Source organism: Pelophylax lessonae (assembly GCF_965119305.1).
Source record: "Pelophylax lessonae genome assembly, chromosome: 6".
Taxonomy (NCBI): Eukaryota; Metazoa; Chordata; class Amphibia; order Anura; family Ranidae; genus Pelophylax; species Pelophylax lessonae.
In genome coordinates, this window is record NC_138773.1 from 178,468,331 (window position 1) to 178,492,841 (window position 24,511).

At 41.0% G+C, this 24,511-nt stretch overlaps 1 protein-coding gene across 1 annotated transcript in view; it reads right to left on the minus strand.

Annotated features, from left to right (window-relative positions):
- ANKRD44 (ankyrin repeat domain 44) overlaps positions 1–24,511 on the minus strand; it is a 234,646-nt gene that overhangs the window by 21,242 nt on the left and 188,893 nt on the right. Inside the window, exons 20-25 of the mRNA XM_082261307.1 lie at positions 22,803–22,920; positions 21,454–21,670; positions 21,282–21,369; positions 13,030–13,113; positions 7,912–8,057; positions 7,713–7,795 (exon numbers count right to left, since the gene is read on the minus strand). Of these exons, the coding sequence (XP_082117433.1) occupies positions 7,713–7,795; positions 7,912–8,057; positions 13,030–13,113; positions 21,282–21,369; positions 21,454–21,670; positions 22,803–22,920 (736 nt within the window). The remainder of the gene's footprint in view (positions 1–7,712; positions 7,796–7,911; positions 8,058–13,029; positions 13,114–21,281; positions 21,370–21,453; positions 21,671–22,802; positions 22,921–24,511) is intronic.

Here is a 24,511-nt window from a genome sequence, read left to right on the forward strand (position 1 = left end):
TAGTTTATAGCGCAAAAAGTAAAAATCGCACAGGTGATCTAATACCACCAAAATAAAGCTCTGTTTGTGGGAAAAAAAGGACGTCAATTTCATTTGGGTACAGCGTCGCACGACCGCGCAATTGTCTGTTAAAGTCACGCAGTGCCGAATCGCAAAATAGGCCCTGGTCTTTGAGCAGCCAAATCCTCCGGGGCTTAAATGGTTAATTTTTTTTTTTTTTTTTTTTGGTTGAGCCAGATGAACTTTTTTCAACCTGACTAACTATGTAACTTTATGTAACTATATGTTGAAGGGGTGCTACCATTCAGGGACACAGATCATTTTTTTTATGGGGGGGGGGTGTTTCAGCTCCCTCAAATTAGCTATTCAGGGCCATTGCAAGGATTTGAAAGCCTTTGGATGCACTTAAGCACACAGGAGGGAATAAAGAGGTAACGTGCATAGAGCACCATGGCAAATTGTGACTGTGGCATGATTGCACTAATAGTGGGAGTCTGACTGACACAACCATACCTGGGTATTTACACCACCTCCGGCATGCATATAAAAAATGTATATACTCAGCCCTAGGCAGCAGCCCTATGCCAGACCTTTATTGCTAAGCCCTATGCACAGCCCTGCTCTCCAACTCGCCTGCCCATTGGTTCCCATATCTTAAGCTGAACACCAACACTCTTCCCAGCCTCTCTCATCCAACTTTATCCTGCTGTATAAGAGACACCATCCAGCAAGGGTTAATTTACAAAAGGCCGAAAGGATATTCATTTTTCAAAGGGAATTTTTCCTTAGGTTAGTGAACATGGTAAATTTCCATTCTTCAAAGAATACCCAATCACGTGCAAGTAAATTATAAATAATATTTTTTCTTGCACATAATTGGATGATGGAAGACAGCAGTGTTTTGCCTCTTTCACTAAGCTCTGGGAAAATTGTTTTCTTTTTAAATTTTCCTTGCGTGTGATTGAGGCTCCATGCACACCTTCACTTTTTTAGGCTCCTAGAAACTGTTATCAGCATTTTTTTTTATGCTCCTAGAAGCTAAAATGTATTATCCTTTGTGTCCATGCACACTACTTAAGGCTATCATCATTTTTTCAACTTCAGCATCTAGGAGCAGAAAAAAAATAGTTTTTGTAGCGTTTTGTGGAGCGTTTTTCCAGCAGAAAAAAAAACACGCTAAACGCCACTAAAGCTCCCAACAGCTTTTTTCGAGCGATTTTATTTCTTTACGTACTGTAAAAATGTTAATGCAATGCTAACGCTCCTAAAAGCACAAAAACACTATTATCAGCATTTTTACATGAGCTTTAAAAAAATGCTGATGTGCGTGAAGCCTGAGTATTCTTTCCAATCTTTTTTTTTTCCCTGGCAAAGTGAACGATTTATTTGCCTTTAGTAAATCAACACTGTGTTCAATTGTGTATATCACACTAAATAAAGCCTATGGGGATGCTTTACTAAAGGCAAATAGACTGTTCACTTTGAATGGGAGTTTGCCATAGAGCAGGTGGCGCAGACACCTAGAGCCCTTTGCTGTTACAGCCAAATGTCAAGTTGTTATGACAGGCAAAGCTTCAACAATTCTAAGTAGTGCTGAAGCTTCCAACTACCATTCACCTCCTCAAATTACTACTAGCCCACCACTGTGCTGGATTTCCTAACTGGCCAATGTTCAGGACTTAGCATTCGGCAAACTTCAACACTACCTGTGTCAGATCTTTACCTGTCAGAACACTCCAGCCAGTTATACTTACCTGCTATGTGCAATAGTTTTGCACAGAGCATTCCCAATCCTCCTCTTCTGGGGTCCCCCCGCTTGCACTCCAGGCTCCTCCTCTTCAGTGATTGCCCCTATAGAAAGCCACTTTCTATGGGGACACACGCTTTCTATGGGGACTCCATTGACACAGACCGGACAGCTCAACCCCGCCCCCTTCTTCCTCATCACATCATTTGATTGCTAGCAGCGGGACCTAATGGCTGCCCAGTGAGTAGGGAGGCAGCGGGCAGGGCCTCTTCTCTCGTACACATTGCTGGATTGGGATCAGGCTCAGGTAACTATAAAGGGGGGAGAGGGAGGGGACTGGGGAAATCCTGCAGCTCAGAAGGTTTTTTACCTTAATGCATAAAATAGATTAAGGTAGAAAACCCTTCAGGTTTTAGAACCACTTTAAGACAATGGTTATGGGGTATTTGAACCTTAAAAGGATTTATCCCACAGCCAAATCTGCAAGTGTTTTTTGAAATAGAGCCAGAAAAACCCTATATGCACCCCTTGTGTTGTATAAAGTGTATGTAACCTATTTGGTCTGAAACTGTTTTTCTAGACAAAAATTAGTAATTTTAGATATATCTCAATTATGCAATCATACATTGATATCAATCCTACTGTTGATTTATGCGGTATCTTTTAGCATGTTTTATTTTTAGAAACTGAAAATGATGTATTTAATATACTGTTTATAGCAGTGTATGCATTGAAACTAATTTGTATATGACTTTTGATATATGAGAACGATGCATATATGGTGTGCTAACCCAGTTTCTAAAAATACTTGTACCATATTCAAAGTAGACTTGTAATGAGGGAATTGTGTAGGCTGCCATTGACTTTTCAATGCTTTATGAGTCAATGACTTAAAATAAGTATAGGAATTCTAATGCTTCGGTTACACTCATTTTCGGCATGCTTGTTCCAGGTCTATGATTTAAAAGTACTGAACCAAGACACAACTAAGCAACTAGTATTTTGAGAAGAACGCTAGCAATGGAATCTTACATACTTTTCAAATAGCAGGTGTTAAAAAACAAAACAAAAAAAACCCATCAGGATCCAGGATATATAACTCTAAAGTAAAGCAACATTTTTTTTTTTTTGATAAAGTGGAGAGGGATTTGAACACTTGTCAGGTTTCTTGTGTTGTCTGTGCTCCCATTTTGGAAATTCACCATTCATCCTGTTTACTGTTATCATCAAAAGTCAAAGTAAAAGAAAATGCCAACGTTTGGGTTATTCCCAGAACAGGAATAGAGGGTATCATGGGTCTGCTACCTAAGGGGTTAACTTAGTGCAGAGTCTGCAGACTAATTGCAGTGATTGGCAACAGGCTGCTCTATTTAAACTCCTCAGAAGCATTATGTCTTTGCTGTCTGATCTGCAGCTTCCTGTGACCCCTGCTCCCATTTACCTGCTTCTGTGATTGATCTCCTGTACGACCCAGCTTGACTTTGGACTTCCCTTGCTTTCTGCCTGCACCTGACGTCGGCTCCCCTCGGACCTTGAACCTGCATGCTCCTTTGGATTCCACGCCGCCCGCCTGTTGTTGACCCGGCCTGTGAACTGATCCGTTTGCCTGTGAGCCCCCAGAGCGAGTGTGGACTTGGGTGTTCCGTCCTTCTGCCTGCCTGCTGTTGGGATCCTCCTACCTGCTGGTTGTCTCCTTTTAAAGCATCTGGGACCTTGGAGCTGCCCGTCCAACAACTGACCCGCCAGGCCCTCATACCATTCTGCTCTCCCGTGCCTCCTGTCTGCTCTACCAGGGGCCGCGAGTCAGATACGTAAGGGAGGCCTTCCTCTGCACTATCGGGCTCATCAGTCAGGTACGTGAGAAGCTGACAGAGGGAAATCTTCCAAATGGGACTCTACAGTAGTTATGGTGAAAACATTTATTATATTGCAGCTTACCAATACTTAGATGTGATGTATGCATTAGTTTTCTTTTTTCTGTTTTCATCTGGTGATCTGACCAGTAAGTCTGTTTTTTAAAAAGAACAAGCTGTCCTGCAGATCAGGTTACATGGTTGGGACAAACCATTTACCATAGAAAGATGTGCTAACATTGATTAGCTTTTATCTATTCATGTAAATCTTTAATCCCAAAAGAAAAAAAAACTGCTTGCTGTAACTGCTTTAAAAGTATTAGCTGGAGCTTGGCTTCAATTTATTAGTATATCTAAATCTGCTAGTGCATATGTGTCAAACACAAGGCCCGTGGACTGCACTCTGTACATAACGTATACCTGAACTCTGCACATAATGTACTCCTGATATTTATTGCCCCTTGAAGATCACTGTGCATTTTGGCCACAGCCGCCATTCAATGCAGTTTGGCAGTGGGCGTGGTTTCTGCACCTATTTTCTGAGAAAAAAATCCCTGGATACTTTAATATAGTCTTACAGATGCAATTGACCCTTTGAGGGCAACAATAATGCTGATGGGCCGCAATGAAATGGTGTTTGACATCCCTGTGCTAGTGCCTCTAATGCTCCCCTCTCCCTAGACTGACAATGCTGCTGTCCAAATGTGCCCCCTGTCTACAATCATCCAGAGTGGGGGAACTCTAATACAGAAAGTGTGTTACTAGACAGATTACCAGGTGAAAACAGGGAAAAAAGCCTAAAAAAAAAAAGAAAACAAATGCAGCCACCACATCTAATGATTGGTAAGCTGCAATATATTACATTCAAGTTCTGGGAAAAAATAATAAATGCACATATATACAGGGGTTTGCGCATAAAAAAAATATACAAACCCCTGGATCAACTGCTTGACTGAAACCACCTAATAAACTAGCAATAGCCCAGTTTTGGATCAGAGGGGCTATATGCCCCTGTGCACTACCTTCTTGCACTTTGTCTTTTATCCCTTCTCTTTCTTCTGTTCAGCTTTTCCCCCGATGCTCTGGGATGTCTCCCTGGGAAGCATGTGTGGGAAGGAGATTGAGGTTTGTTGGGTACATTGCCTGTCACCACAGGGAGCCCTGAATGTTCAGGGTAACTGGTGTCTGCATCTGCCTCCCCCTATGCCTTTTTATCCTCCTGTACTGACATGCAAATAAGTTTAATGCAGATGGGAAATGTGGGTAAAACATTCAATTTTTGTTCACAATTTGCAAATTCAAGACATGCTGATAGCCTGGATCTCCAATTTATTGCATTGTACTTTGGAAATATTATAATCGCTATTCTTTTTGTATTTCACTTTGTTACGAAAAGGAGATGTATGGTGCTATGTGTATTGGTATTCATATTCTCTGTTTATTTTTGAAAATCTCTTAGAAAACACTGTTGGAAAAGAAAAAAATGTGCATTTATTATTTTTTCTGCAGAAGCCTTCAAAGCATTGCACTTGTGATCAGTAGATCATGGGTGCAAAGTCAGGCCCCTGCAGACAAACCCTACCGTTTTCAGCTGTACTTCTGTATGGGCTGTGTCAGTTTGAAAGTTGCAGGGCTTGTGAATGAACTACAAGCTTGCTCATCAGCGCCCTCACAGGTTATTGAGAACAAAAAGCCATCTGCTGCAGTGGAAATGGAACTTGTAGTTCTCACATTCACAAATTCCTGTGAATGAATCACGCAACCCTGCGGGCGGAGCCTTGCACCGCTGTGCTGTTTTCAAAATGTGACAGCGGAGGGAGGATCCCGATTTAGGGACTTGAATGTTTTACCTCTAACAAGTGTTCAGATTGCTGGTAAGCAAAACTTTCTCAAGGTTAGTGATTAAAAATATTAAAGCCATTCAATAAATATTACTGTTAAACAAGCAACATTTTCAGAAGGTTAGCAAAGGCAGACAACATATTTTTTCAGATAATAGACCTAAGTTCCTATACAAATAAAAAAAGATCACAGTGGTTGATGTGGTCATTTAACAAACTATATATGGGTATACATGTAGTTCTTGTACCAACAGGTCGGCAAGTTTTGGCCTTTCCTGTGGCTCAGCCTTTACATAGAGTATATAGTAATTCTCCTTATGTGGTGCCCAAACACAGAATGTGATATGTTTCCTTGCAGAGCATTAGATAATGTTCTGATGATCAAGTGTATACATCTTGGAAAGTGTTTCCAGCAAAGGTTACATCTTTAGAGCCCCTTTCTTTAAAGTGACTCGGTTTGTACAAAATTAATTGCTGGACAATGGATAGTACTTTTTGAATGTTGCTTTACTACTTTAATATCACTTTATAGTGTAATTCAAGCCTAGGTGCTTTTTTACCCTCCTTTATGCCTGTGTCGTTCCCCCCCCCCCCCCTATTCTTCTCTTTTCCCCTTTTCTTTTTTCCTGAATCCCTTCTCTTATAATGTCAATTTAAATCCAATCGCCATGCTATTTTTCTGGTACCATAAGTAATGTTGATGCTACGTTCTGATGCGACGCTCTTCATGGATAGTGTAATCTATACCTGTCTGAAGAGTTTGTACTACTGCTATTTATTTTTTTCATGAAACCTGAATAAACTTTATATTAAAAAAAAAAAAGCTTAGGTACTGCAGCCTGAGGGCCCTCTTGATAGTCATTGGTTGAGGAGTCATCATGTACTGTGACTGTGTCACGTGAACTGTGAAAAATGAGGAGGACAAGGACAGTGCTTCCTTCAGCACCACATGTGCCCAAAAGGAACTGCCACACAGTGTACCCATATCATGGTACTTGTATTGCAACAACTAGAAGTCAGGCCAATAAAAGGAAAATATTAATTAGGTAGACTTACCATATGTAATGTTGATGCTACGTTCTGATGCAACGTTCTTCATGGATAGTGTAATCTATACCTGTCTGAAGAGTTTGTACTACTGCTATTTATTTTTTTCATGAAACCTAAATAAACTTTATATTAAAAAAAAAAAAAAAAAAAAAAAAAAAGCTTAGGTACTGCAGCCTGAGGGCCCTCTTGATAGTCATTGGTTGAGGAGTCATCATGTACAGTCACGTGAACTGTGAAAAATGAGGAGGACAAGGACAGTGCTTCCTTCAGCACCACATGTGCCCAAAAGGAACTGCCACACAGTGTACCCATATCATGGTACTTGTATTGCAACAACTAGAAGTCAGGCCAATAAAAGGAAAATATTAATTAGGTAGACTTCAGCTAGTTTAATTGTTTAGTTTAGTTTATTTCTTTTTTACTTTTTCCCATTTTTCTGGGCTTTGTGTGCTACCTTTTCACTTTTTTACAATGTATGTATTTTTCGTAGATTTTTTATAATTGATTTTGTAAACATTATCATACAGTATGTGGCAACAACAGATTGCTCAGTGGCTATAAGGAAACAATTATGGAATGCACTGGTTTGTAAAGAACCTGTAATGACAGCAATCTCTGGGATTCTCTTGTAAAATGTCCCCAGTTTTTGACTTTTTCTTGCAACATTTTTCCAGTCTGCAATTTTCTCTTATAGAATTACATATATTGCATGTTAGATCCTTTGCTGTTCTCAGGAGCTGCACTTGAGGCTCTTTTTTCTGTTAGGATGGCCTGATTGCTGATTTAAAAAAACACGCTGCTTGGAAATGTACTCATATACCTTTGCTAATCATGTAAAAAAATACACATTCATTATTAATAAATTCCCACCATACAATCACCGTCTACAAAATAGGGAAAATTATCTTTTTCATGTGCCCTTTTTTGCTAATTTTACATTGATTATACAAAGCATAGCAGAAATCTAAAGCTGTAAGAGTTTCCTTTAATCAAGGAAATCTGGCAGTTCCCCTGCCACGTTACAAAAAATAACTGGTAGCAAAAAATAGATTTTTTTTTTTTAGTATCTGAGTGAATGTTAATTACATCATCAGGTTTGAGCGATATATGAAAACCTGATGTTTTTCTAATAATATGTTAATGTCAACACATTATCCTGATTTATGTATCTATAGTCATCCAAAGTCCACTGCCCCTGAGAAATCTATACTTTTTACTTACTGCCATGCATGCCAAGTGAAGTGCTGTATTTGAAAAAATATCCTTTGCAGTCAAGTCCACACTGGTTCTTTTGATCAGAATTTCTAAAGCATATCAAAGAAAATCTGAATGTAAAACTAGGCATGCAATTTTCATTTTAACAGCAGTTAACTGGAAAAATATAAAGGATCAAATTTAATGTCATATTTTTGACACCAACCTGCAACATTTAAATGGCCTTTTTCAACAGCGGTCATTAGCGGTGTCTTGCCGGTTACATCTACAGAATTTACATTGGCATCATAGCTTAAAAGAAGTTGAATGCATTCTGTGTGGTTTCTGAAGGCTGCAGCATGAAGAGGAGTCCTACGAGAAGATAAAACAGTTACAAACTTTTTATAATGTCAGCCACATGAAGTCAGCTCTAATAGCTCAGTCTAATTTAAAAAGAATCAGATCTATAAAAGTGCAATAAAGTATTTATTTCTCTAAAACCTCTCCCAAGAAAAAAAAAACAGTCTGTTACATGACATAATTATGTGGCAGAAAAACAAAATAGATGTAATAAAAAAAAGACCATTGGTAATATGATTCAAAAAAGGAAAATATATAGAATTTTCTCTTTCATAAATAAGCTTTTTCAGTGACGCATTTAAATAAAAAAAATAATAAAATAAGATCACCTTGTTTTTATATCGCTACCAATCATCTGATGGGTTGACAAAATGTATCTTCATTAGACATGTGCAGTTAGAATCTGGTTATTCAGAGATTTCTTTGAAACTCATTTAATTTCTTTTCGTATATTAATTTCCTTTACCGATTCACCAAATAAGTAAAAGAGTGAGTAAAGACACAACACGAGATTTTGACAAGTCCTTTATTTAAAAAAAAAAAAAATCTCCCAGATCTCCCGCTGTAGACCCATTGTCAATGACGATGCCCGCCACACTGCCGGACCAGAAAAAATAAAAAAAAACCTCCAGCCTCGGCAAAGGCCTGCTCCGCCATCTAACATTTCTTTAAAAGTGAAAGAGCGGGGCCACCTGTTGACGTGGCAGAGAGGCCCTGCCTTCTTGTAATGTCTTAGACTGAGGTATGCTGGATTGATGCTGTCACAAGGGGGCGGGGTCACCCAATATGGTCATCTGATGGCTCTGCCCCTTATTTAAGTTATTTAGGAAATGTCAGGAGATGGAGCAGGCAAACGGCGGAAGCTTTCGGCGGGACCAGAGGGGTTTGTTTTTATTTTCGGGTGTGGCGGGCATTGTCATTAACAATGGATCTATACCAGGGAACCTTTTTTTTTTTTTTCTAAATAAAGGGCTTATCAAAAATTTGTGTCATGTCTTTACTCGCTTTTTACACTTTTTTGGTGAATAGGTAGGGCCCATACTGCTTTACATGGTGGGGGGGGGGGGCCAGGCCTGGGGGCCCCCTTGTTACAGAGGATTTCCAGATTCCGATAAGCTCCCCACCTACAGACCCCCACAACCACTGCCCAGGGTTGTGGGGAAGAGGCCCTTGTCCCCATCAACATGGGGACAAGGTGCTTTGGCTTGGGGGGGCAGAGCTCCCCCTGCCCCAAAGCACCCCTCCATGTTGAGGGCATGTGGCATGGTATGGTTCAGGAAGGGGGGCGATTGCTCATCCCCCTCCTAGCCTGCCGGGCTGCATGCTCTGGTAGGAGTCTAATATAGATTTTGGGAGGGTCCCCACGCCTTTTTTTTTTTTTTTTTTTAATTTTGGTGTGGGGTTTCCCTTAAAATCCATACTAGACCCAATTGGGGGGGCACGCATCTTTTTTTTCAGAATATTTAATTGCCGGCATTCTTTTGTTTACCTTTCATCTGTCGGGTAGACCGCTGACAGCTGATGACTCATCGGCTGTTAAGGACGCAGCGGATTGCTTCCTGGCCCACTCCTTAACATTCCTCTTCACACAAAATTCAAATCGGTCAATAATTTTTTGACAGGTCCAAATTTGAATCGTTCCGATAATTTGGAATTTGTTAGAAAATTAATAAACAAAACTAAATGAAACAAATTCCAAAACAAATCAACTAAACTAAAAGAGTAGCATAATAAATCTATCTGAAACAAAACACATTTTTCCGTTCTGCACATGTTTAATCTCCATATCTGGTGTACACAGGACCACCTGACATTTTTTGTTAAAATGCAGTGCTTTACCTTAAACAAACTACTTCCTTTAGAGAATTTCCATAGCTTGATATTCCTAAGAGGGACATAGCTTGAGATTCTTTTGCAAACTCGGTAATACATTTAAATTGTATCTAAAGGTAAAAATGTGTTTGTTTTTTTATAGAATGGAATGAGTTACACAATAATTGTCTTGTAAGCAATTTGCTTATATGATCACTATTGGCTATAACCAGTAACACATACATTTGTACCCTCAGTATTGGTATGTTAGAATTCACACCCAACTGTATTTTTCTAGTTCCACTGTCACTGATAATGCTCTATGATACTAACACTGCTGGTGTATGTAGTCAAAACTTGAGGCAGGGCCCCTCCTTTGTTGCAATTATTCAATGAAATTGTCAAACTTTGCCTTGTTAAGTATATGCATAGCAAGTCCTCCCAGGAATCAAACAGAGGGTGCTGAATTCAGTATATTAATACTAGGGTGTAAGCCCAGTTCTTAACAGGGACACATCACGGTATGTCCCAGTAAAGGGTAAAGCATGTGTAGCTCAGAAAGAAAAAAAAAAACAGATTTCAAAGCTTGCAGCTCCTGAAGCATATTCTTTCTCCAAAAGAAGTAAGGTAGAGTTGCCATTGTGTCAGTATTGTGTAAGGTAGTGTTGGTATATATATACTGACCATTTAGGTTGCATTATGTCTGTGAATTAAAGTCCAAATCCAGACTTTTTTTTTCATTAGGCCCTCAGACTGTTTTAAAAAAAAAAAAATCATCCCGGGTTGGTTGACTTACTTAACGCCCAGTTAACCCAACCTGGAAGATTGAGGCCATATTGTGAGTTCAGAAGTTCACAACGGGTCTGTGCTTTTATTGTGTAATAGTAAACAGACTGACAACAGTAAATTTAAGAACAAATTGCTTACAGACAATCATTGAGTGCACCTTCTGAGTTTACTGCAGGGATCTACTCTGCCCTCTACTGTCTGTATTTGTAAATGCATTTAAATATATTATGTATGCACTTCCTGCCCCTGGGTTGTTGGCTTTGAAACCCTGGAAGGAGGAAGTGGGAAAAGATAGAAAGACTCAGCCACATGTACTGTCCATGCTACTAAATCCTGGACCAGAAGACACTGTTACGCAGGTGTTCCTATGATTTAATAGTTTAACTGCAGCTGCTGAGTGTATATGTAAGTCCTTGTGACAGACAGTATCTCTTCTCTGTCTTTGTTATTATTTCATGTGTACAGCGCAAGATGATTAGATCTGTGCTACTGTATGTATGTAGTGGGCACCTTGCTGTATATTAATAAATGAACCTGTTTATTACAATAGAGTTTATATACCACTCTTGTTTTTTTTAAACACTACAAGGAAAGGACTAAAGTGCATAGTAGGCTGAGTCTGAGTTCCAGTGCCACACCACAGTTCCTGCCGGTGGGAAGTCCCATTCCAGGCTGAATAGACAACAGTTGGAGGATACCACCATGACCACTGATCTTGTTTTCAGGTCTCCAGCACAAAGACAGATGCTGCAACATTCATCTGGCAGTACAGTATCTCTATTATTAACTATATACACCCAGGTTATGTGCACAAATCCAATAGGAATGCTATTGGGCCCTTTTGCTGATAATACCTGTAAGTACATTGGATGTATGTACTGTTATGAATCTATTCTTATATAAAGCTTGTACCATTTCCATACTGGTGTGCATCTATGTAATTATGGTTCATGTTATTTGCTGGTTGTAATAGTTCTTCTGCTCATAATTACTTTGTTTAGATTACTTAATAATTCCCAGGAAGATAATCCCCTCTTTTCACAGAGACCCTGTCCTGGGTGGGGGCACTACCAACTTTATTATCAAACCCACTTTTCCACTGTAAGATTCTGGTTCTATTATTTACCTACAGGTTTAGCACAATGGGCTCCATTCACAGAATCGCATGCAGGATTTAGATGTTTTTCCAAATACCGCATGCGATCCTCAAAATGTCAATTTCCTATTGCTTTATGCAGCATTTAATTGGACACTGACACTTTTGACACTTTGTGGGAAAAGGTGCTAAAATATGTACTGTCAATGTATTAATTACACTGGCTGGCAAGAAATTAAACATGTAGGGCGATCAAAGGGTTAAATCTGTGTCTAGACAGTGTTTTGTATACTTTGTGAGGTGCTTTTACTAAGGGGTGTGATGGATTTGCTTTCCCTTTTTTGCAGGGAAAGAAATCCATCACATCCCCGCTGTTAGAAGGGAGCCCTGCCTTCTTTACATAGGCAAAGCTCCGCTCAGCCTCCTATCCTGATGATCGGCTTCTGCTGTGACTAATCAGAGCAGAAGTGGCATGCCCCCTAGTTAGAAGTGCAGAATCAGATATATATGTATATATATATATATATATATGTGTGTGTGTGATTCTGCACAGAACTGCCGCCCTGTAGCAGTCATTAAGCGGTTAATACATTTTCTATATTAAAAGAGGTCTTTGTGTTTTTTGCATTCATGATCAATTGCAGAATACCTGGCAGACCAGCAATTCCAGAATATATAGCAGACATAAAAATGTAGGTAATTTAGATACTAAAGGTTCTATTTTATTAATATAAAAAAAAAAAAAAAAAGAGGTTTATGCTTACCTGCTCCACCAGCACTGTCCGCATCTTCTCCCTACGAGTTCCCCTATAACAAGCCGGCTGCTGTGGGGGACACTTATAGCGCAGTTCGCTCATACCCCTCTCCCTCCCTCCTCACAAGATTTGACTGACAGCAGCAGAAGCCAATGGCTCCCGCTGCTAACAGGGAAGCCTGTGAGAGCAAGAAGAGAGGCGAGAAGAATTGCAGCTGGACACAGCACTGCATCGATCCAATGAGCCAGGTAAGTGTTTAGGGATGGGGGGAAAAAAGGTAGCAGGGAATGCATTAAGGTAAAAACCTTTAGACTTTAGAATTACTAAGGTAAACTGCTGGAGAAAAACAGAATAATTGTTTTTGATGGGACAATTCTTTTAACTAAGCGATCACTGGAAAAATTAATATATACCACTGTACCATCATTTTTTTTTTTTTTTTTTTTTTTTTTTAGACAGTTTAAATGTAAATGACCACATGCAAAACATCATTCATAGCAAGTCTGCTTCAACTTAGAGCATTTGATCATACCTTGCCTTCCTGTCTTTACAGTTAACAATGCTTCCACCTATAGATCCAAGGAGCATTGCTGCACAGTTTTCATGATTATTTATTCTGGAAAAAAAAAGAAAATATATCTAATATATTATTGGCATAATTGGTTAACTGCAATAACTGACATTTTCAGGAGAGGTTAGCAATGCCAGTGACAAGGGTTCTTTTTAAGCCTAATATCCAGATCTACATGTAGCGCCAACCCAGTAGGAGCCACTTGATAATTTTAGGTTTTATGTTCTGCCCCTCCACCCCAATAACATTCTCATCCCCTCTGGCACATCTGGTTAAAATAATTCTACTGCAGAGGTAAGTTAACAGGACACCAGACTGTAGTAGATCTGTATGGGTTGTGGATATTTTTAAATGATTCATGATAAATGCCCCCATACATGTGTAATAATATCTCTCACCCACAGGAGTTTAATGAGCTTTGACGTCGTGTGTTTAACCACTTTACCACTAGAGCATTTTGCTGTCTTACGTCTGGGCCACTTTTTGCGATTCGGCGCTGTGCGACTTTAACTGACAATTGCGCGGTCGTGCGATGCCGTACCCAAACTAAATTTACGTCCTTTTTTTCCCACAAACAGAGCTTTCTTTTGGTGGTATTTGATCACCTGTGCGATTTTTACTTTTTGCGCTATAAACAAAAAAAGAGCGTTTATTTTGAAAAAATAACAATATTTTTAACATTTTTTTTATATGAAATTCCCCCCAAAAAAGATGTAAAAACCAATTTTTTTTTAAATTTTTGGCCAATTTGTTTTCTGCTACCCATGTTTGGTAAAAAAATCACAATAAGCGTATTTTGATTGGTTTGCGCAAAAGTTATTGCGTTTACTAACAAAGGGAAAGATTTATGTCATTTTTGGTGTTTTTTTTTTTAACGAGTAATGGCGGCGATCTGCGATTTTTTTTTTTTTTTTGCGGGACTGCGACATTGCGGTGGACAGATCGGACCCTTGACTGACGTTTTTGACACTTTTGGGGGTACCAGTGACATTACTGCAGTAATCAGTGCTATATATATGCACTGTTACTGTAAAAATGACACTGGCAGGGAAGGGGTTAATTTTATTGGAGAGGGAGGGGTTAATGTATGCCTGGTGCTTACTGACGTGTGGGGGGGGGGAGGTGACTGTGTGAGACAGGGACAGATCGGATGTCCAGCTATGCTGAACACTCCGATCTGTCACTCCCTGTCACTGAGGAGATCCGCCCGCTTGTGTTTACACAGGCGGGCGGATCTCCACATTAGATCCCCGACGATCGGGGCAGAGCAGCGGCAATCGCCGCTGCTCCTCCCCTGGCCCGACCCCGCTGTGAATGAAAACAGCGGGAGCGCGCCTCCGGCGGCGCGCGAGCGCCGCCTACAGGGGAGGAGTCTGGCGACGTAGGTCTACGTCGTCAGACGGGATCGTGCCACTTTGCCGCAGTAGTACTCCGGTACTCAGTGGCAAAGTGGTTAAAGATGGCTGCCGCATATCCAATTGACCATGTGGTTTTGGGAGGAAGTGCAACCACGTCTTGCTGACATTACTCACAAAACGACCTGTGAGTGGTCAAGAGGAAAGATTACATCCTGTGCGTGGTGTCTGGTAAACAGGACTATAAATAGAGTCCATTATGTGGTGGAAGAAACGCTGTTTTGGAGCTCTGGAAAGATGCACCCAAGACACCTCATTGTCTGGTTCCAGTTTTTCCAGATATCCAGTGTAAGCTGTTGAAATTCAACTACCAGAGCTACGGTAAGTGTTATTGGACTTTTTGGGATATTGGGATTTAGGAGTGTATTTTTAAGTCTTGTTATTTAGTATAATGTTTATGGTAACTTTTATGTGTAAGAAACTTTATGTATTTTGATGTCCACTAAAGTTTTGTTTTATGAATTTTATCAAAACTGCTCTTGGTGTGTCCTTTCATTTTAAATATTCACTAGATATTTGCATGGCTGTCCAGTATACCTGTACTTTTAGTATATTGTGCTGCAACAATATAGAGCTAATCTGCTCAAGCACATGCAGTCTTTTGCTTTTATAAATTTTGTTGTTTCTCACTATTATTTGATTAATATTTATAATCTAATAACAGCCTTATATTGTCCACATTTGTTAAAAGGTCAAAGAAGTATTTTACTATCAGGCTTAGTATCAAACAAGACAGTAATAACTGAGACAGGTAGTAAACTCTGACAGGCAAAAAAGCACAAAAGAAATATGCAATACAAATATATCACAATGTAACTGACCCACAGGCTGTGAGATAGCCTTTGGGCTCAGGCATAAAAGGGGGGGAAAGAATGACTTTCTATGTGTCAATCTACTTCCTTAACCACTTGCCGACCGCCGCAAGTACATATACTGCGGCGGTCAGCCCCGTGCAGGCAAAGTGACGTACCCATACGTCACTCGCCTACGAGCCAATAGGGGGCGAGCGCACGCCGCCGGAGGTGCGCTCCCGCCCCCTGCCCTCTCACTGGGATCCCCACGCGTGTGACAAGCGGACCCGATGTCCGCCGGTCACTCGCGATCGTCAGTTACAGAGGGAGAAAGTCAGGCGGCTAATGTAAACACGGCGCGTGTCATTCTCCCTTGTGTAACAGCAGAGATCATATGGTCCTGCTATGTAGGACCGTAGATCTCTGCTGTTACATGAAAAGCCACATCCCTGCACAGTAAGAATCACGCCCCTAGGGACACACTTAACCCCTCCTTCTCCAATAAAGTTAACCCCTTCCCTGCCAGTGTCATTTTTACAGTAACAGTGCATATGTATAGCACTGATTACTGTAGTAATGTCACTGGTACCCCCAAAAGTGTCAAAAATGTCATTCAAGGGTCCGATCTGTCTGCCGCAATGTCGCAGTCCCGCAAAAAAAAAAAATCGCAGATCGCCGCCATTACTCGTTAAAATAAAAAATAAAAATGACAAAAATCTTTCCCTTAGTAAACGCAATAACTTTTGCGCAGACCAATCAAAATATGCTTATTGCATTTTTTTTTACCAAACATTTGTAGCAGAAAACAAATTGGCCTAAAATGTTAACAAATTTTGATTTTAAAAATTTTTTGGGGAATTTCATATAAAAAAATTTGAAAAATATTGTTATTTTTGCAAAATTGTCACCCTTTTTTTGTTTATAGCGCATGATCAAAAAAATCGCACAGGTGATCAAATACCACCAAAAGAAAGCTCTGTTTATGGGAAAAAAGGACATCAATTTCATTTGGGTACAGTGTTGCATGACCGCAAAATTGTCCATTAAAGTCACGCAGTGCCGAATCGCAAAATACCCCCTGGTCAGGAAGGGGGTAAAATCTTCCTGGGCTTAAATGGTTAAAATCTTAAGAACATGGGCCCAAAATATAACCACACAATGCAATAAAGAACAATATGCAAAGAATGCACTTTTTAGTAAGAGTTCCCCCTTAATCTGTGCTAAAATTTGGCACTGAGTCCTTTGAGTTATGGGAGGAAGAAGTAATAGAGTCCTTGCAGTGCAGATAATTGTTAGGGTTTACATACACTTTAAGTCAGGGGTGTCCAAACTTTTTTTTAAAGAGGGCCAGATTAAATGAAGTGAACATGCGTGAGGGCCGTCCATTTTGCCTTAAATTCTTCGGACCATTAAAATTAAATGCAAATTAACTATTTTATGCTAACTTTATTGCAAACGCCATACTTTTCATTTCGTCACATGAATGACAAATCTAAACAGGTGTTAAATCACTCTGCCTTTCATATCTGAAGGCCAGATGAAAAACAAAATCCAGGAAGCTAAAATATATGTCAGGAACATTGATTTTGAATAAAACTTTTCAATGTTCTATTTCTTACATTGGCATCATTCATGACTATTATTGCTGCCATCGGTTTTCATCATCAGTGGGTTCATATAGCACTTATATGAGGTTAACCCTTGTGTGACTGATACTTTTGAACATCCCTTCTGGTGTTTTTTGTTCCCACACAGCTGCTAATTGACCCCCAGGTGTTATGCCAATTATCATGGAGAGGGCACTGGTCCTGTCATACTAGCACCGGATTTATTTGTGTTTTTTAGTGTTCCCTAATCAGGCTAAGTCCGAGACCATATTGAGCAAGGGATATAAAGCTGGCAGGGGAGGGCAGTGGGTGTTTCAAGAGTGGATTCACAAGTAACAGGAAAAAACGGTATTGGATACAGCGGGCCGGGATGGACCATCATTTTGAGTACAAGTCATTCAAAACAGTGGCATATATAAGAGGATGTATAAAATGAATGGTAAAATAACTAATATGGCATAGTCCCACGGCGTTGAAAGATCCAGAGATCCCAGGGGTCCTGAGCAGCGCTCGGGGATTCATAGGGGCCACAACTATAGATCTTTCCAAATTACCTGTGGGGCCATATTAAAGCGGCCTGCGGGCCGCAATTGTCCCGCTGGCCGGACTTTAGACATGTCTGCTTTAACTACAGTATGTCTGAATTGTGAATAAAGAAAATAAAGTAATGTCGAAGTTTCAAAGCAGGCACCATGCCTGCTTCTACCTTTTGTTAAAGCATGTGTACATTTTCTCCAGACCTCTGAGACACAATGCAGTTGCCAGGCCTAAACAATGTCACATTTGGAGTGAGTGGTGATGCCTAGTCCTATGAAAATACTCACTTTCAGCACTAAGAGACTATTAGGTGTGCTGCATTCAAATGTGCTAACATGAACCATGCTGAAAAGAGAAAAAGCAGAATGAGCCCATACTTCTAAATGATGAGCTCACACAGTAAGTCTGCTGCAGCTATTTAATTGTCAATGCTCAGGCTGCATTGCTTAACCACAGTAGAGAATAATCAATTCACAAATCTGGCTCATCTTTTTATCCGTTGAGGAAAGTTGAAAGATTGCGCTGGACCCATAGGTTTATTTTATTGTTATTGTTATCTTAAGGTATTATTGTTGCTGTAAATGATCTTATTCCTGGGCAGGGGGCTTCTACACCCTAGGGGATCTTCGCAGTCTCCTTGGCTTGTACTGTAATGTAAGAAGGGTTGAAATTAAGCGCCATGCCACTGCTAAGAGGTCCAGATGCAACCTTATTTTATTTGGGGTACAGATCAAGAAATCTGTACCCCTGTCCTTTAATGGAATAAAGTTGTATCTGGACCTCTTAGCAGTGGCGTAGCGCTTTGAGGTACAGATGTAGAACAGTTAAAAATTGTTGGTGTTGTTGTTGGCTACAGGGGGGTGTCATGTACCTTTGAGCATTGTGGAAACAGGCAGGCTCGAAAAAATAATGGGAAATAAGGGTGTTAACTGAAAACCAGAATGCCGCCCTGCAGAAGGTTTATGGAGACACTTGGCACCCAGGAAGTCGACAAAGTTTTTGAGCCTTTGAGTGTGCAGTGACTCCCCCCAATAGAGCCAAACCTTTTGCCCTATAGGGCAGGTCAATTACAGAGGTGATTGTTATAGTGGGGGGCACACTTTTCTTTATTCCCCCAAAGGCAGAATAAGAAGGTGGTTGGGTACCTTATGTCTGCTGTGGTCTCAAGGTAAATCTACAAAGTCCTTCCTATATCCAGTGGATGAATTTTACTGTTTTCTGTGTCTCTGAAAGTCGGTAAAACTATCTCTTGGCTTAGTTGGAAAGAGGTGATCACCTTCCGAGTAAAGGATTGTAATTGTACCATACTTCCCAGTCCAGGTAAAGGGAAAGGAAAGGTTCTTTGTAGCTAAGGCTCCTAATTTTGCCATCCTCCTAGCGCAAGTGACTGCTAACAGAGAGTCAGACTTGAGCGAAAGGTCCTTAAGTGAACAATCTTCCTACAGGCTAACTCTCAGGGATGAAAAAAAGTCCAACAATTTGGGACTTTCTTTTCACTGTGGGAGATATTATTTAAAAAAAAAAAACATGGCTTTCTTGCAGGATGGAGACATCTGGCCACTTTGAAAAATGGTACAACCAACTTAGTACCGCATTATTCAGCAGTGCATGCAGAAAGTGCTGAAATACAGACTGTCAACAAATAAACACTTAAGCCTTTATCCAAGCCCCTCTGGAAACTTTTAGGATATGGCAGGCCATCACTTTATCTGGCACAGCAGACAGCAGGGAACAGCAGAGGCAAGATCTACAAATCTGTTGTAACTCCTGTTTGTGATTTCCCTCCTGGAGAAAAGTAGTGTAGAAATTACTATGGATAAGCAAACTTGAGCAATTATCTGAGAGGTTTGGCAATGGTACAAAGTCGTTCACATTCAGTTGTAACAGGAAGGAAAACCAAGGGTGATTTGGCAAGTAAGGCATAATTGCTATGACTTTGACTTTTTCTCTTTCTGGCAGAAGTCTCAGAAGAGACTTTATTCTTGACCAGAAGAAAGGCATACCTGTAATCAAGGGCCCAAGGTCCTTGGCTTGAAATTTTTAATTTTAGAAGAATTGGTTTTAGTATGTTTTTTGGGTTTTCCAGAGAAGACACATCTCTGTTCTGGATACCAGCGTACCTATCACCTAGAAACTGAGTTGTTGACAGATGAAAACTTTCTAGAGCTACTTTTTTCCAACTACATATGATTAGTATTGTAGTACACCTGCACCAGCAGCTGGATGGATGTGACAGAAGACTTGGGGCAGGGTACAAATTGTAAATGAGTGTTGTTCTGTGTATTGAATAGTGCCCTTAAAGTAACTAATGACTGAAGGGGAGACAGGCTGCTCCTCTTGTGACAGATAATCCACCTGAACCTCTGAAGAGATCTTTCTATTTGTGGAGATAAAGTTTATTTTCGCAAAAACTAAGATGTTATCTAAATAATGGTGGATGTGGAGGTCTTCCTTCTTAAGAGGACTTTTGTAAAAGACATAAGAAGAAGTAGTTTACCCAATGGGCAAGCAGGGGAACTTATAGTTTGCTTTAAAAATTTCAAGCGTAGATAACACTGAAAATCTGGCTGCATTGGAATATGGAAATATAAATCTTCAAAATCGACTAATATTATACTTTCAGGTCAATGACCAGCCTCCAATGCCTTGTTTATTTTTTGACCGTGAATAACAGTGAGTACATAACTTTGAATCTGTACCTTTAGAAACCTCTCCTATTGCTCATTGGGAAATCATTTTTTTACATGATCAAGTCCAATAGACCTGACCGAGACCTGTCTGTTTTTGCATACGCGGGATCTGATTTCAAGATGGAGTCCTGGGAGCAGAGCGGCGCAAGGAGAACTCCGCTCAAACCCCGGCAATATAGACAACGCTGGATTCCATGGACTAGTGAATATGTTTTATTCATATAGGAACAATTATTAAAAAGTTGAAATCTAGTTTTAGGTGGATAGGATGAAACTCCTGTTTAAAGACTTTGGCCTACAAAACCATCAACCATATCCTTGTTGGTGGAACATACTATGGCTATGTAGCTGGTTGGTTCTAATTGTAAAGGGCTAAATGCAGTACACCTTATAGCCAAACATTTGCAGACATCTTGACATTTATGAAGGTAATGGTATAGCTAGTAGCACTCCTTATGAATGCCATGAACCATTTATAGCCAAACAGCTAGTTTAGTCAACTTAATCCATTCAACATGGAATGTGACAAGGCAGGTGTTGAGTGTTCAGGAAATGATAGGAGGTACGGAAATTTGTTAAACACACAGTTCTGTTGATGTAATCCAATCCCATGAAAGTGTTAAAACCGCTTGAATTTCGAGAACATGACTGATGGTGTGAACGGTTGTCAAAGTACCAGGGTGGAGATATTAAAACATAATTATAAACAGATAACACAAGGAGGGAGGGAGAGGAGTAAGGGGATATTTAAAAAGCTTGGAAAAGAAGACCACAAAAGGACCCCAGTTGTGTGATAATGTTCATTTATAGTACAATGTGCAGACAGGTGACATGGGAAGAGGAAGACCTACAATTGCGAATAGTGGACTTTCCTTTCTTTTTATGTAATGTGGTTTGATCTAACAAATCACAAGAATAACTCATCAGAATTACAAATATGCTGGCAGTTGAACAGTACATAAATATTCTGCATATTTTAAGCTGTAAAATTAGTGGTTTGGTAGTTCTTTGTTACATTTACGTACAATGTACTTAAAACATGACATTATTTTCAGAGAATCTTTACACTAAAGGTGAACTTCACAGAATACTTGTGATTGTTAATGTTCTATGGCATGGAGTTACTATAAGATATTAGTATTTTGTAGAGAATAAGAGACTTAAGATACATACACTGCACAGTGTAGAGGTGAAAAAAGATTTCCACATATTTTTCGGAATGGCCTTTGTTCCAAAAGTACCTCTAAACAATTTTCATTGCCTGCAGAAAAACAGGATTTTGTTATATGATAAAGCACAAATATATCTGTGTTTGTTGAGCTTCACGTTTACATAGTTGACTTACCCTTATATGATGACCAATGCAAAAGCGTATACCCATTATTGTCTTTAAAGCTGTAGTCTTCTTCTGAAAATGCAATCAGCAACAATTCACTAAGCAGTGTAGAATGTCCCTGAGAAGCCGCATAATGAAGCGGCGTCCGTCCCTTCAGATCTGTACATAAAACCGATGCTTCCTGATCCAGTAACATCTGAATGCATTCTTCATGGCCCGTCATTACCTAAGAATAAATGTCACAATCACATTTTGATAGTGTACGCTGCAAAATCAGAACAGGGAAACATTTAGGCCTCATGCACACTGGACGTTTTTGGAGCTGCTGTTAGCAGCATCAGACGTTTTTTTTTTGCAGCTGCAGAACGCCCATCCATGTTATTCTATGGCCTCATGCACACATAGAGCTTTTAGGAGCTCCAAGTGGCATAGGCGTTTTACAGCCCGGACCGGAGCGGAGAAGAACAGATGAAGATTTCTTAATAAACTTTTCAAAACGTCTCTTGTCGTTATTTACACACACTGCCTTTTATGGGGTGGATGGGTAGGGATACAATGTACCCCATACCCATTCACATAGGGAGGGGGTCCGGGATCTGGGGGGTCCCCTTGTTAAAGGGGGCTTCCAGATTCTGATGAGCCCCCTGCCCGCAGACCCCCACAACCACCGGCCAGGGTTGTGGGGATGAGGCCCTTGTCCTCATCAACATGGGGGCAAGGTGCAGAGCCCCCCCTGCCCCAAAGCACCCACACCCCCCCCATGTTGAGGGCGTGTGGCCTGGTATGGTCAAGGGGGGGTGGGGCCGCTCGCTCGTCCCCTCCCCTTTCTTGGCCTGCCGGGCTGCATGCTCGGATAAGGGTCTGGTATGGATTTGGGGGGGGGACCCCACGCCGTTTTTTTCCCCATTTTGGCGCGGAGTTCCCCCTCAAGATTCTCACAGTGCAAGTCGGATCAGCGGTGCGACTTCCATTCAAATCAATAGGCTCCCATAGGGAACCCTTGATTTTGAATGGAGGCAGAAAAAACGCTGCTAAAAAGCTACATGGCCAAACGTGCAATAACGCTAAGGGAAAAAGCTACTGAAAGCACGTTTTTACAGCTGCTTTTTCCCCGGCGTCAAGAAACAGCTTTGGAGCTCGTTTTTATGACGCCCTGTGTGCATGGAGCCTTACACACTAGAAATCTAGGTGTGTTTATTGTATCATCATGGAGCTAAATCTAAATTATTTGTTATTGTTTTGCAGGATAAGAAGTGGTGTTGTATGAATTTTCATTCTTCTAAGCAGTACAGATGTCAAAATTTGTTGCTGTTTGTGTTTAATTATTTATATTGTTTTACAAAACTCAATGAACTTACTCCTCTGTGCAAAGCTGTACATCCATATATATCCATTGCATCAACTGATGCTTCTTTTTCAAGTAACAAGGAGACAGCATCAATGTGCCCATATTCAACTGCGAGCATCAAAGGTGTTCTGTTGGTTAAAAAAAAAAAATACAGAATGGAGAACAAAATTCTCTCTTAATTTTCCATCAAACTCTCAAAAAAGCTAATTAAAACATAAACACAGATACACACAAACATTCACAGGTATCCAACTGAAAGTGTCAATCAGAGGCGTAACTAGAACCTTCAGGGCCCCGATGCAAGAAACCATGAAGGGCCCCCCAGACCCCTGGCCGGGGCCCTTCCCTTCAAGCCCGGGGCTCTTCCCACTAATCCTGGGGCTCTTTAATCTCATTGCATGGCCTATTATTATGGTCCCGCAGCAGGATCCTTTCACAAGTTCTGCAGTGGGCCCCCTTCCTGCAATCTTGGGGCCTCCCCACAGTGGTGAAATGCCAGGGCCCGGTCGCAAGTGTGACCTTTGAGATCTTAGAAGTTCACCCACTGGTTTGCTACCGGGCCCCCTGGAGCATGGGGCCCGGTAGCGATTGCAACCCCTGCAACCCCTGTAGTTACGCCCCTGGTGTCAATCAATATATCCAGAGGCGTAACTAGAACTTTCAGGGGCCCGGTGCAAGAAGCCATGAAGGCCCCCCCCCCCGGGCCCCTGTTCAGGGCCCTTCCCTTCAAGCCTGGGGCTCTTCCCACTGATCCTGGGGCCCTTTACTCTCATTGCAGGGCCCTTTATTATGGTCCCGTAGCGGGACCCTTTCACAAGTTCTGCAGTGGGCCCCCTTCCTGCCATCTTGGGGCCTCCCCACAGTGGTGGAATGCCAGGGCCCGGTCACAAGTGTGACCTTTGCGATCCTGAAAGTTCACCCACTGGTGTCAGTATTATATATTTTTTGGTATTTTAATTGTATTTTTTATCATTTTATTTTATTTTTTTACAATGTCACTGACTATGACTCTGTCCAGTCAGAAAAGGAAGGAGCTGGTAAATTACATATTTACCGACCCCTTCCTGGTTCTCTATTGTGACACATCCCCGTCAGCAGGAGAGGGAAAGGGAACACAGTGGGGGGGGGCAGCACACTAGGGGGGGGGGGGCAGGAGAGCACACAGGGGCCCAGAGTCAGCAGAATACAAGCGCGAACTGGATAGGAGGAGTGGCGGGGGCAGCATACAGAGGAACCAATCTCCTCCATTTTCCTCCTGCAGCTACAGGAGGAAAAAGGAGGACAGTGATTTCTCTACATGCTGCCCCCGCTGCCCCTCCTATCCAGCTGTACAGGGGAGCTGTACAGGGGAGCCGCACAGGCCCCCTGGAGCATTGGGCCCGGTTGTAGTTATGCCCCTAAATATATCAATATACTGTACATGTAGAACATTTAGAAGCTCTTCAAATTGAAATAATAAATGGTAAAAATAAGAGACAGGGGTTTAACCACTTAAGCCCCGGAGGATTTGGCTGCTAAAAGACCAGGGGGGTATTTTGCGATTTTTTTTTTTTTTTACTGCGTGACTTTAACGGACCATTGCGCGGTCGTGCGACGCTGTACCTAAACGAATTTGACGTCCTTTTTTTTCCCACAAACAGAGCTTTCTTTTGGTGGTATTTGATCACCTGTGTGATTTTTTTGATCATGCGCTATAAACAAAAAAAGAGCGACAATTTT